Source organism: Leguminivora glycinivorella, chromosome 16 (assembly GCF_023078275.1).
Source record: "Leguminivora glycinivorella isolate SPB_JAAS2020 chromosome 16, LegGlyc_1.1, whole genome shotgun sequence".
NCBI classification, from domain to species: Eukaryota; Metazoa; Arthropoda; class Insecta; order Lepidoptera; family Tortricidae; genus Leguminivora; species Leguminivora glycinivorella.
This window is the reverse complement of record NC_062986.1, coordinates 19,474,524-19,488,962: the sequence shown is the minus strand read 5'-3', so window position 1 is coordinate 19,488,962 and position 14,439 is coordinate 19,474,524. Positions and strand designations below refer to the sequence as shown.

General features: G+C 38.0%; 1 protein-coding gene across 1 annotated transcript in view; it reads left to right on the top strand.

The window, feature by feature from the left end:
- Positions 1 to 7,931, top strand: part of LOC125234782 (nose resistant to fluoxetine protein 6-like) — a 79,077-nt gene extending 71,146 nt beyond the window's left edge. Inside the window, exon 12 of the mRNA XM_048141179.1 lies at positions 7,603 to 7,931. Within this exon, the coding sequence (XP_047997136.1) occupies positions 7,603 to 7,725 (123 nt within the window). The 3' untranslated portion in view covers positions 7,726 to 7,931. The remainder of the gene's footprint in view (positions 1 to 7,602) is intronic.
- The last annotated feature ends 6,508 nt before the right edge of the window (positions 7,932 to 14,439 follow it).

Here is a 14,439-nt window from a genome sequence, read left to right as displayed (position 1 = left end):
CCCCGAGCCCCCCTTACTTTTGCTCTTAAGGGTCACAAGAAAACCCTAACCCAACTTATTTTAAATACTACGTTGATCTTCCTTTTATGCGGGGGGCTTCGCCCCCCGAGCCCCCCTTTTGTTTATATACTCTTGAGGGTCACAAGAAAACCCTAACCCAACTTATTTTACATACTACGTTGATACTTTTTTTTGCGGGGGGCTTTGCCCCCCGAGCCCCCCTTACTTTTGCTCTTAAGGGTCACAAGAAAACCCTAACCCAACTTATTTTAAATACTACGTTGATCTTCCTTTTATGCGGAGGGCTTCGCCCCCCGAGCCCCCCTTTTGTTTATGTACTCTTGAGGGTCACAAGAAAACCCTAACCCAACTTATTTTACATACTACGTTGATACTTTTTTTTGCGGGGGGCTTCGCCCCCCGAGCCCCCCTTTTGTTTATTTACTCTTGAAGGTCACAAGAAAACCCGAAACCAACTTATTTTGAATACTACGTTGATATTTTTTTTTTGCGGGGGCTTCGCCCCCGAACCCCCCCCTTACTTTTGCTCTTAAGGGTCACATGAAAACCCTAACCCAACTTATTTTACATACTACGTTGATACTTTTTTTTGCGGGGGGCTTCGCCCCCGAGCCCCCTTTTGTTTATTTACTCTTGAAGGTCACAAGAAAACCCGAAACCAACTTATTTTGAATACGACGTTGATATTTTTTTTTGCGGGGGGCTTCGCCCCCCGAGCCCCCCTTACTATTGCTCTTAAGGGTCACAAGAAAACCCGAAACCAACTTATTTTGAATACGACGTTGATATTTTTTTTGCGGGGGGCTTCGCCCCCCGAGCCCCCCTTACTTTTGCTCTTAAGGGTCACAAGCCCTAACCCAACTTATTTTAAATATTACATTGATCTTTCTTTTATGCGGGGGGCTTCGCCACCCGAGCCCCCCTTTCTTTGCTCTTAAAGGTCATAAGAAAACCCTAACCCAACTTATTTTAAATATTACGTTGATCTTACTTTTATGCGGGGGGCTTCGCCCCCCGAGCCCCCATTACTTTTGCACTTAAGGGTCACAAGAAAACCCTAACCCAACTTATTTTAAATACTACGTTGATCTTTCTTTTATGCGGGGGGCTTCGCCCCCCGAGCCCCCCTTACTTTTGCACTTAAGGGTCACAAGAAAACCCTAACCCAACTTATTTTAAATACTACGTTGATCTTTCTTTTATGCGGGGGGCTTCGCCCCCCCGAGCCCCCCTTTTGTTTATTTACTCTTGAGGGTCACAAGAAAACCCTAAACCAATTTATTTTGAATACTACGTTGATATTTTTTTTATGCGGGGGGCTTCGCCCCCCGAACCCCCCCTAGTTTTGTTCTTCAAGGTCACAAGAAAACCCTAACCCAACTTATTTTACTTACTACGTTGATCCTTTTTTTGCGGGGGGCTTAGCCCCCCGAGCCCCCCTTACTTTTGCTCTTAAGGGTCACAAGAAAACCCTAACCCAACTTATTTTAAATACTACGTTGATCTTTCTTTTATGCGGGGGGCTTCGCCCCCCGAGCCCCCTTTTGTTTATTTACTCTTGAAGGTCACAAGAAAACCCGAAACCAACTTATTTTGAATACTACGTTGATATTTTTTTTATGCGCGGGCTTCGCCCCCCGAACCCCCCCTAGTTTTGTTCTTCAAGGTCACAAGAAAACCCTAACCCAACTTATTTTACATACTACGTTGATCCTTTTTTTTGCGGGGCTTCGCCCCCCGAGCCCCCCTTACTTTTGCTCTTAAGGCTCACAAGAAAACCCTAACCCAACTTATTTTAAATACTACGTTGATCTTTCTTTTATGCGGGGGGCTTCGCCCCCCGAGCCCCCCTTTTGTTTATTTACTCTTGAAGGTCACAAGAAAACCCGAAACCAACTTATTTTGAATACTACGTTGATCCTTTTTTTTGCGGGGGCTTAGCCCCCCGAGCCCCCCTTACTTTTGCTCTTATGGGTCACAAGAAAACCCTAACCCAACTTATTTTAAATACTACGTTGATCTTTCTTTCATGCGGGGGGCTTCGCCCCCCGAGCCCCCTTTTGTTTATTTACTCTTGAAGGTCACAAGAAAACCCGAAACCAACTTATTTTGAATACTACGTTGATATTTTTTTTTGCGGGGGGCTTCGCCCACCGAGCCCCCCTTTATTTGCTCGTAAGGGTCACAAGAAAACCCTAACCCAACTTATTTTAAATATTACGTTGATCTTTCTTTTATGCGGGGGGCTTCGCCCCCCGAGCCCCCCTTACTTTTGCTCTTAAGGGTCACAAGAAAACCCTAGCCCAACTTATTTTAAAAATTACATTGATCTTCCTTTTATGCCGGGGCTTCGCCCCCCGAGGCCCCCTTTCTTTCCTCTTATGGGTCACAAGAAAACCCTAACCCAACTTATTTTAAATATTACATTGATCATTTTTGTATGCGGGGGCTTCGCCCCCCGAGCCCCCCTTTCTTTGCTCTTAAGGGTCACAAGAAAACCCTAACCCAACTTATTTTAAAAAATACGTTGATCTTTCTTTTATGCGGGGGTCTTCGCCCCCCGAACCCCCTTTAGTTTTGCTCTTAAGGATCACAAGAAAACCCTAACCCAACTTATTTTACATACTTTGTTGATCCTTTTTTTTGCGATGCCATGCCATGCCATCATGGAATGCCAGTGCCAATCTTCGGGCTTCATTATCAGACCTTGAAACCTAGTCGTGGTCAAAGTTCATTATAAGACTTTTCTAAGAAACCAGAAAACAGCTATGATACGAAGTTCCATCATGTAGTTCCAGTTCATATCTTCCGGCTCCATCATCAGACCTTGAAACCTAATCGTAGTCAAAGTTCATTACAAGACTTTTCTAAGAAACCCAAAAACTGCTATGATATGATGTTCCATCATGTAGTACCAGTTCATATCTTCCGGCTCCATCATCAGACCTTGAAACCTAATCGTAGTCAAAGTTTATTACAAGACTTTTCTAAGAAACCCAAAAACAGCTATGATACGATTTTCCATCATGTAGTTCCAGTTCATATCTTCCGGCTCCATCATCAGACCTTGAAACCTAAACGTAGTCAAAGTTTATTACAAGACTTTTCTAAGAAACCCAAAAACAGCTATGATACGATGTTCCATCATGTAGTTCCAGTTCATATCTTCCGGCTCCATCATCAGATCAGTTCAACAGTATCATATTATTGTATTGTCATCAGAACTACATTACAGCTGCCAATTTTCATTACGCTACGATCCTTGGAAGATGGTTAAATTAGCCTCCGCAGATTCCATTACATAGTTACATACACGACGACCTAATAAAAGCGTGTTAATTACATAATGTTGACGGTTGACCGAACCAAATTTTAGCATAAAAAGACGGCAAATTTAAAAAAAATACGGGCTCAGCGGCCAATTGTCTTCGTAAAACCTAACCACAAAATTAAAATTTTGAAAAAAACCCCGACATAGCAGACCGATTTTCATGAAACATGGCTCAAAACACTCCCGAGTATAAGTATGAATTTTTTGAAACGAACGTTTCTAAACAAAGGCATTGTTCCTTTTGTGTTGAGCGGGAGCTTCTGTTTAGGCACGTGCTAAGACAACAAGTTAGTTTAAAAAGCAACTGTATCCTGATAATTGTAAGGTTCAAATCTGTGCAGTAGCAAATTTGAGATAGATTGTTTTGGAAATGTGAAGCGATAGACCACACCGGTATAGTTGCAAGTACACAGCGCTTCTAATACATACTTTGATACTTGGTGGTGGTGGTGTAAGTAATGAAACACGTAGGTATATCACTGTTATTTTTTATTAATGATTTTGTTAACAATCAACAATTATATATAGCAATATATAAATAATTAATTACATAAATATTAGGTACAAGTCTTGATATATAAAATAACATAAATAACTAAACAAACCGTAATTTAAATTATTAGGAATGTTTGTCTAACAATTAGGAATATAAAAAAATCAATAAAAAAATTAAATTGTAATAACTACAGTAAAAACAAATAAAATAAATACTTTAGTTACATACAATAAATCTAAATTTCAAAGTATAAATAATACAGTACGAAAAAAATGTGTATGTCTATAGACTTGTACCTAATATTTATGTAATTAATTATTTATATATTGCTATATACAATTGTTGATTGTTAACAAAATCATTAATAAAAAATAACAGTGATATACCTACGTGTTTCATTACTTACACCACCACCACCAAGTATCAAAGTATTAGAAGCGCTGTGTACTTGCAACTATACCGGTGTGGTCTATCGCTTCACATTTCCAAAACAATCTATCTCAAATTTGCTCCTGCACAGATTTGAACCTTACAATTATCAGGATACAGTTGCTTTTTAAATTAACTTGTTGTCTTAGCACGTGCCTAAACAGAAGCTCTTGCTCAACACAAAAGAAACAATGCCTTTGTTTAGAAACGTTCGTTTCAAAAAATTCATACTATAAGTAACTCAGCTTTCAAACAAAAAAAAATAAATCTAAATCAGTTCATTCATTCGGGAGCTACGATGCCACAGACAGACTCAAACACAGACAGACACGTCAAACTTATAACACCTCCGAAATAACGTCTACCAATAAAAAAAAATAAAAAAATGAAAATGTAAGGGCGAAGTTTTAAAAACGCCCTCGTGGCCTACGTTCTAAATAAACGTTTGTATTTGCATTTAATTCCCGTAGAAATTTGAATTTGGCCCCATTTTAGGGTTCCGTATCAAAAAGTTATTTTCAGTACAAATGTTTTTTTTACGCACTAGTGCGAGAAGTGGTTCATTATATGGCAGGTCGAAACTTCGAAGGTCCATCTGTACTGAAAAACGTCGTTCGATACACGTGCGAAAAGGGAATTCGTAACTCGTGTCGATTTAAAACACTCCCTTCGGTCGTGTTTTAATTTATCGCCACTCGTTTCGAACTTCCTCTTTTTCGCACTTGTATCGAAATGTACTATTTCAGTACAAATGTTTTTTTTACGCACTAGTGCGAGAAGTGGTTCATTATATGCCAGGTCGAAACTTCGGAGGCTCATCTGTACTGAAAAACGTCGTACGATACACGTGCGAAAAGGAAATTGTAGGAGGTAGGGCATAGTGTAGGAGGTAGGGCATAGCGAATGATATTCCGCTTTGTGTGGTAGGGCACAGCACAGCGGATATCGTCTCGCTCGAATCTAGAGCAGAGCCCAACTGGGGTAGTACCTCCGCCTTACAGAAGACCGCAGCCAAATAGCACTAGACCCTACTCATAATGTTGTGTTCCTGCCGGTGAGTAAGGCTGCCAGAGCTCAACGAGGGTGCGGTGTGCTGATGACGGGAGGACTTACGGAACTAACTTGTTCCGTCTATTGTCCTTTGAGTCGTCGGCAACCCGAACCCTCCTTAGGACTTGTACACTCCTTTTTGCTGTGTACTTAACACAGCAAAAGGGAATGTACAAGTTTCTAATGGGGTGGCAACGCGCATGTGACACTGTTTGAGTTGCAGGCGTCCATAGGTTACGGTGACCGCTTTACATCAGGCGGGCCGTATGCTTGTTTGCCACCGACGTAGTATAAAAAAAAAAAAAAAAATTCGTAACTCGTGTCGATTTAAAACACTCCCTTCGGTCGTGTTTTAATTTATCGCCACTCGTTTCGAACTTCCTTTTTTACGCACTTTTATCGTAATGTACTATTATTTATTTAAACCTTTGGGAAACAAACAGGCAAAACAATACATATACTTATATGTACCTACTATAACCTAACCACAAAATTAAAATTTCGAAAAAACTCCCGACCGCGACATAGTGGACCGCTTTTCATGAAACATGGCTAATAATAATACTCCCGACTAATTCAGCTTTCAAACAAAAAAACTAAATCAAAATCGGATCATCCGTTCGAGAGCTACGATGCCACAGACAGAGACAGACAGACAAACAGACAGACATACACACAGACCGACACGTCAAACTTATAACACTCCGTCGTTTTTGCGTCGGGGGTTAAAAATCAGATTACACATTCACAAGCCACACAGTTCCCACTAATGAATAATAACAGTGATGTTGCTCAGAAGTTGACATTGTAACAATTTAAATTTAGCACATGTCTAACTCAAGTATCTACAATAAAATTATGGTGCGACTCTGTCCGTCTGTCTGTCTGTCTGTCACATTACTAAATATCTCGAGACTTATGCTATCGCTTTAAAATTTGGAATACTTATGAACATCGTTAACCTGTACCTACAGATTGAAAATATTATTTTTCTTTAAATTAATAATATTAATTTATAGAAAATGGCCAAAATGAAAGGGGGGCAAACTGTAAATGTCAAATTACTATGTCAAGTGGGATATCCCACTTGTTAGAAAGAGCTCAAACTGTACATATCAAAACTAGGTATTTTTTATAATTTTTTCGTTGTGGAAAAAAATGTATTTTTAAGACAAATGTAAAAAAAAATAACCTCTCCCCCTCTGATCTCCGAAGTTTCGAAAATTTATGTTTTTTTTACCAAACATGGCTATTGTAATAATTTAATAAATATTACAGGAAAAATAAAATCGTACACGAATCTTAAAAACTTTGTTTTCTAATTTATAAAAAGACTAGCTTTCTCCCGCAGCTTCGCTCGCGTTATATTCGAAAATTGAGGAATTCTCCATACAAACTTCCGCCCTCCATTCTAGGGAGGTGGGGGATTAGAAAGAGACAAAAAGTAGCCTATGTCACTCTCCATCCCTTCAACTATAGGTAGTTTCAACTCAGTTGAGGCCACGCACACTATAACACTGTCATGTAAAGACAACGAGATTTTGAAATTAGTGTTCTTACCGTGTACCGACTGCAGATTCAACAGTGAATTGCAAGAAAGACCAAAAAGTTTATATTGACTATTTTGTTAAGAATTACGTCTATAGAATAATTTTCAAACAAAACAGAAAATAAAATATCTCGTATGTGATTAATTAATTGTCAGATTATGATTGTAATATTAATCGTAGAAATCAAAGATATGTTATTAGATTGCCTTATTTTATCATCGTAGCTGTTAAAATGGTGTTTACCTATTTTTTCATTACTTATTAGCAGACATAGAAGTCGCAGTAGCAATAACGTCAATTAACATAGGGACATCCTTCCGATACAAAATATATCGATAGCTGAATAATTATTTGGAAGTGAAATTTCATATGAGCTATAAAGTTCACCGGATAATACCATTACTGCTTTTAATACCATTAATCATAAGTCTATCAATAAATAATAATGTTTTTCAAAAATATATTGATAGTTTTTTTACATTCACTCGCTCATTTCATTCATTCATTTTTTTTTGCAATCAGTACTAATCTTCATTTAGCTGTGTGTGTTATCATTCACTTCAACCTCCGTGGAATTACCTATATCTCTACTTAAAAAATCACGTCAATTCGTCGCTCCGTATTGCCGTGAAAGACGGACAAACAAACAGACACACACACTTTCCCATTTATAATATTAGTATGGATTTAATTGACCGTCTACATGTTCTGTGTTCTTGTTCCAGTTCACGGTGCTGAGTGCGACCATCTTCCTGTCGTTCCTGGGAGCCGGAATAATGTGGATGTGTGTGGAGGCCCCTGTCGCAGCCATCACCAAGGCTGCCCTAACACCTGACAGAAAGGCTTAGGATATAAATAGCATTTCTTTTTTTTTCGCCACTTTTATGAAATGTGATATTTTAAAAAAAATGGTATTTCTACTCAGAATCACTTCAGATCTTCTTCAATAGGTAGTTAAAAAAATGGTCCCATACGATTTTTTCTTATTTTGTTACCATTTTCCATACATGTTGTGTGGGGTAACAAAAAAGGAAAGTAACTAAAATGTATGGAAATTCTGGGACACTTTTTGTCTCCCAGTGAGATTGAAAGTACTTGTGATTCTGAGTATAATTGATCTAAAATTCCCTAAAAAAAATGAAAAAAAAAAAATGGCAAAAAAAAGAAATGCTCAAAACACCGACTACTTGTGGCCTATTTCACAATAGTGACAATTGTCCCAACAATGACACTTTTCAGTTCATTACCTGTTTAACAAGGAAATATAGACGCTGAGTGTATCTAGCCAGAAAATTTCTGGCTAGATACACTCAGCACTTGACACCATTTAATGGTGTCAAGTGTCACTGTGTGAAGTAGCCCACTGTCAGTCTTTGGAGTGTCCTTAAGATGGGCCTTACCGCAACTGCTTTGAGCCATATAAAATCAAGCTAAGACACTGTAATGAGCGTTGTACCTTCCTGTCTTTCCTCCGAGTACTGAGTGCTAGTATCTGCTACTGAGTTCTCTTAGTGCTAGTGTCTAAACTAGCACTTATCTTCCTGTCGTTCCTGGGAGCCGGAATAATGTCTGTGTGGAGGCCCCTGTCGCAGCCATCACCAAGGCTGCCTAACACCTGACAGAAAGGCTTAGGATTAGGATATAATAAAGAGTATTCGTACAGTATGGCCACTCCCGCTCCCCGCTGAAAGTGCCGCCCACCCCCTCTCGGTTACCTCACCTCACAGTTAGCGCTTGTCGTAAACGCGAACAGTCGGCCTGTCATATTTTTTTTTTTTAATACTACGTCGGTGGCAAACAAGCATACGGCCCGCCTGATGTAAAGCGGTCACCGTAACCTATGGACGCCTGCAACTCAAACAGTGTCACATGCGCGTTGCCACCCCATTAGAAACTTGTACATTCCCTTTCCATTTCACTCATACAAGCATAGACGCGCCTCTTTCATATATTTGATCGCCAGTGTCCGAGGTGTGACATATGTGTCAGGCCTGAGTGGATGCTCGGAGCGGAGCGTTCGGCGGAGCGGACGAGTGTGCGTCGACTCTATGCAGCGTCGACTCAGGACACTTGCATGAGCTTCAATAGGCTACTAGACTCATATCTATCTATATCATATCTACCTATACAAGGTGCTCGCGAGGAACCCATATAACTTTAACGGCATATTCTTGGTCACATTTTAAGACTAAAATGTCATATAAACTTTTCTAGATTTTGTCTAGTTTCAGAGTTATTGCCAATTTAAAAAAAACATTTCCGTATTGTTACTCAGTGGAAAAGGTTTCTTAACGGCGCTGATGCGCAATTGTGGAGCATAGTCTCACAGTAGTCATTGATAGATGTCAAAATGTGACAAGAAAAACTTCCAAATAATTTGGTTTTTAGAAAAATTAATGAAGGGACTCATTTTAATTGCCAACTTTATGGATAAAAAAAAATTTTTATGTGAAAATACGTCCAAAAAAGTAAAAAAAAAACAAAAAAAAATTTTTTTTTAGCGAAAAATTTTTAAATTCATATAACATTTTTTCTTTCTTTTTGCCTCAGAAACGCGTGGTTCAAGTTATGCGGGTTCCTCGCGAGCACCTTGTATATTATCATAGGTAATTTCGCACAATAAATGATCGTCTTCTGTAATATTTGACATAAGAAACCAATATTTAATGATTTAAATGTGTACGATGACTACGTATTTTCCATCCAATCCAAAAATGTAAGTATTTTTTTTTATTTGGGCCACCGAAAACGCTGTCGGCCGTGTAGTGACGACATAGAATAATGACCTTTATTCCTCGTACTTAAAGTGTCAGAAAGTGTTGTTTTCGCACTGAATGACTTCATTCACAGAAAATCTATAGATGACATGGCAGATTAAAACCGAAATAAATTACATATATGAAAGAAAAAGTGACCAAGTCCTCTGGTGCCTGAGGCTGGAATCGAACCAGCGTACCCTCCAATCGCGGGAGATGCCTCTTTATCCGCTCGGCCACCCAGGTCACAGCTGTCGAGGTCGAAATTATCTCTCATATGAGTATATAATCTATACAAGGACTCGTAGCGCCCTTCTAAGTTGAAATATTTTCAATAGATAATAATTTAACTTGTGTTCATTAGACATGGCTGATGTTGTTTTTGCCTGATTACGTAAAAGTAATATTTAAAAATATTTTTTTGCGGTCTATAAGTCATAATAAAATATATGATATTTTTTTTCAGTTAATTGGACAGTAAGTAAGTAATAATATAAGACAAACTTTAAAAAACCGGCCAAGAGCGTGTCGGGCCACGCTCAGTGTAGGGTTCCGTAGTTTTCCGTATTTTTCTCAAAAACTACTGAACCTATCAAGTTCAAAATAATTTTCCTAGAAAGTCTTTATAAAGTTCTACTTTTGTGATTTTTTTCATATTTTTAAACAAATGGTTCAAAAGTTAGAGGGGGGGGGACGCACTTTTTTTTTCCTGTAGGGGCGATTATTTCCGAAAATATTAATATTATCAAAAAACGATTTTAGTAAACCCTTATTCATTTTTAAATACTTATCTAACAATATATCACACGTTGGGGTTGAAATGAAAAAAAAAATCCCACTTTACATGTAGGGGGGGGTACCCTAATAAAACATTTTTTTCCATTTTTTATTTTTGCACTTTGTTGGCGTGATTGATATACATATTGGTACAAAATTTCAGCTTTCTAGTGCTAACGGTTACTGAGATTATCCGCGGACGGACGGACGGACAGACAGACATGGCGAAACTATAAGGGTTCCTAGTTGACTACGGAACCCTAAAAAGGGTCTAGTAGCATATTGTTTGACATGCACGCCGCGCGCCCCGCCCCGCCGCACCCCCAATATAAAATGAGCGTGAACTCCCAGGCTTACAATGTGATACACATAATTATACCTACTGTGACCGTGTAATACGCGTTTAAAGTGCTGAAATCGACTACCCTCCATCAGGGGCGGCTCACTCCGCGATTCGGCATTCGGCGGCATATCGTGAACATCAAAGGAGTGAGCCTTCTGTACTTGTACTATTATTAGTTATTTGTTATACAAGGGGGCAAAGTTGTATTTTAACGCCGAGTGTGGAATTGAAAAACGAGCAAGTGAAAGGATTCTATAGTTGAAGAATAGAATCCTGAACTTGCGAGTTTTTTAACACACGAGAAGTAAAATACATTTGCACCCTAGTGTAACACAAAACTTTTCCCCTCACTATAGCGAGGAAACTACAACGCAAAAAATGCGTTTATCACTGCTTCCAGTAGTTCCACAGGTGGTAAATCATCTTTATTACTAGATTCACCTACTTTTATCAATTTTAAAGCAGTTAATTTGACTTTATTCAAGGTCAAATTACTTTACCCACTAGTGGATAAAATGCGTTTTTACCCGCTGGTATTGAAGGACAAAACACGTGTTTCCGAGCTAGTGAGGGGAAAAATATATATTCTGTGCCTCCATCATGAGAGCCTACAGAATTGTATTGTTCTCATGAAACAGAGGTTTAGCTAACGTAGGTTCATATCTGTCTAGTTTTAGGCGTTGCTCAATATATGTAGATTCTAGGCTTAGCTTTGATTTTTTAAAGTACCTGAGTTTTTCTATGAATACAATGAATTAAATTACTGATTACAGGCCCCGTAGCCGAATGGCATTTCTCCGACGCCAGACGAAAGCGATACGCCGCTGGCTCTGTCGCGCCAATACGCAAGCGCGATAGAGATAGATATCTACTAGCGCTTCGTTTCGTGAGCGTTTCGTGAGCGATTGTGCCATTCGGCTAGCCATCCTGGTGCAGTAGCCGAATGGAATTTCTCCGACGCGAAACGAAAACGAAACGCCGCGAATACGCGCCAATACGCAAGAGCGATAGAGATAGATATCTACGAGCGTTTCGTTTCGTGAGCGTTTCGTGAGCGTTTGTGCCATTCGGCTACGCACCTTGATCTCCTTCAGACAGTTTGTTGTTTAAACTTGTATTATAATGCCTATTTAGGAGTTGTGAATTTTTCTATTTTCCCCTAATTTAACAATTATATATTAGGGGAACACGTTTTCAAGTAATAAATTATTGGATTGGACAATGTAAATATATTCAATAGAAGTTCCAATGTTTTAATACTTTGTACTTAGTAACTAAAACTAAATTTCTTCGGTATTATAATATTAGTATATGTTGCCTCGATGCGCCTATTTGAAATATATACCTAGATCTCGGAATTTAAGTTCACCCGAAAAGAAGGAATGATATTGAATGAATGAATGGAAAAATAATTTCTATAATATATCGTCACTACTTTTAAAAAAACTTATATGTTCGTCTGTCAATGAAAAGAAAATTGTAGTATGTATGTATGGAATGCATATAGACTTACTGCGTTTTAAGTTTGAGGAACAGCGTGAGATACGAGATTTTTTAAAAGTAGTGACGATATACCTATAAGGAGTGATTATTTTGTAAGATTAGAAAATCAATAATTCTTAGGTTATGAATAATGAAGCAAAATTGTTTAAAATGGAAGTTATAGCCAAGTTACTTAACACGTTAATAAAAAATAAATTTGTGGTAAATTGTTTTTTTATTTTATTGATTGCAATAAAGCCAGATCGTTTGGACTGTAGCGAACGAAACCGTATTTGGGCCATTTTTTCAATGTTGTCCACCAGACTTTTTTTGTAACATGGGTATTTTTTACGCGATTCACACTCAGAATCGCGAGGTCTTTCGATCCTGATAGGAGAAAAAAATTGTTCCAATATTTCCATACATTTTTCAAACCTTCCATTCCGTTACCGCCATACAAAATTTATGAAAAATGGTAACGGAATTGGAAAAAACCTTGGGACACTTTTTTTCTTCTATTAGGATTGAAAGTGCTCGCGATTCTGAGTGGAAACCACATAAAAATTTCCAAATCCAAAAAAAGTGGGGTGGACAAGTTTGAAAAAAATGGCCCATTTACATAAAATAAGTATCTGCCAGCCTAGCTGAAGGGACAATCGATATTGGTGCGACAGAGCCAGTTGCGTTTCGTTTGCCACGGAGTATGAACAATAGGCTAGTTTCCTACTAGTCAAATCAGCTACTTTTTAACCCTGATTGCATGATTTTTTTCTTTTAACTAGAAATTAATAATGTGATAGACAATGGTTTTCTGACTCTAGGAAAAATAATAAAAAAAAATATTTAACATCGATTTTAATACTAAATCAGTGTTAGAAGTAAAATAGGCTAAATCTTACTTATATAAATATATAATTACTAGTAAAATTTATAAGAAAACTTTTACTACTATTAAAAAGGTACACTATTTGAGAAACCCCTATGATAAAATGATTAAACATAAAATAGTTACTAACTCTGAAAAAATCTGCCTGAATCATGTACTAAAAATCACCATCATCCAGTTTTTTCACACTTTTCCGCCATTTTTTCTCAAATAAAAACATTATTTCCAACCATTTAAGAAAAAATGGCGGAAAAGTGTGAAAAAACTGGATGATGATCCTACAGATCTAAGAAAAATAAATAAAAAAGTCCAGCTTATATTTTGGCTAGTTTATAAAAAAATACATGCATTGTAGCCAAATGGCAACAATATGCATTTAAGGGTTAAGAACTGTCAAAACGATTTGCTAATATGGAATTACTATGAAATACTTAGTGTGTACTTTATATCTTTCTCTTTGACTTATTAAATAGAAATTATGTTTAAACATAACGACTGTCCAAGCGTCCATATTTTTCTTCTAATTATGTGGTACTTTATTTCGTGCACTGCACAATATATTTTATTTTAAGTATAGGAAACTAGCCTATTGCCACTTCGGATATGCTGGCACTTGGCAGACTAGTCTCGTCCTGCCCGATGTGATAATTATAAGAGCAAATATTTAGCAAATTATAAAAAAAATGGAAACAAACAAAGAAGAAGGAACTATAATTTGAAAATAATTTCGCCTAATAATTGGCTGCGCCCTCTGCTAGCATAATTGCAAGTTAATTAACATATTACGGCTCCGTGCCAAAAAGGTACAAAAGGAAACTCTATGATGCGACTCTGTCTGTCCGCCAGTCCGTCCGTCTGTCCGTCTACGGTCACATTGCTAAATACCTCCAGATTTAAAGCGATATCATAGCTAAAAATGTAAGTTAAAAAAACCCCGACATGTTGGACCGATTTTCATGAAACATGGCTAAGAACAATCCCGACTAATTCAGCTTTCAAACAAAACAAAAACTAAATCTAAATCGGTTCGTCCGTTCGGGAGCTATGATGTCACAGATAGACACACACACACACACACAAACAGACAGACAGACAGACACGTCAAACTTATAACACCCCGTCGTTTTTTCGTCGGGGGAAAAAATAACACTAGCTTTCACTAGCTTTTACCCGCGGCTTCGCCCGCGTAATAAAAGTATTCTTATTGAAACGTTTACAAAAAATAAGATTTTCATTTGGATCCGTAGGTTTTTTTGTAGGTACATCTGTCCGCGATTATTTCGATTAAGGTAAAGCGGGGCAATTGTCGACTGGAGGG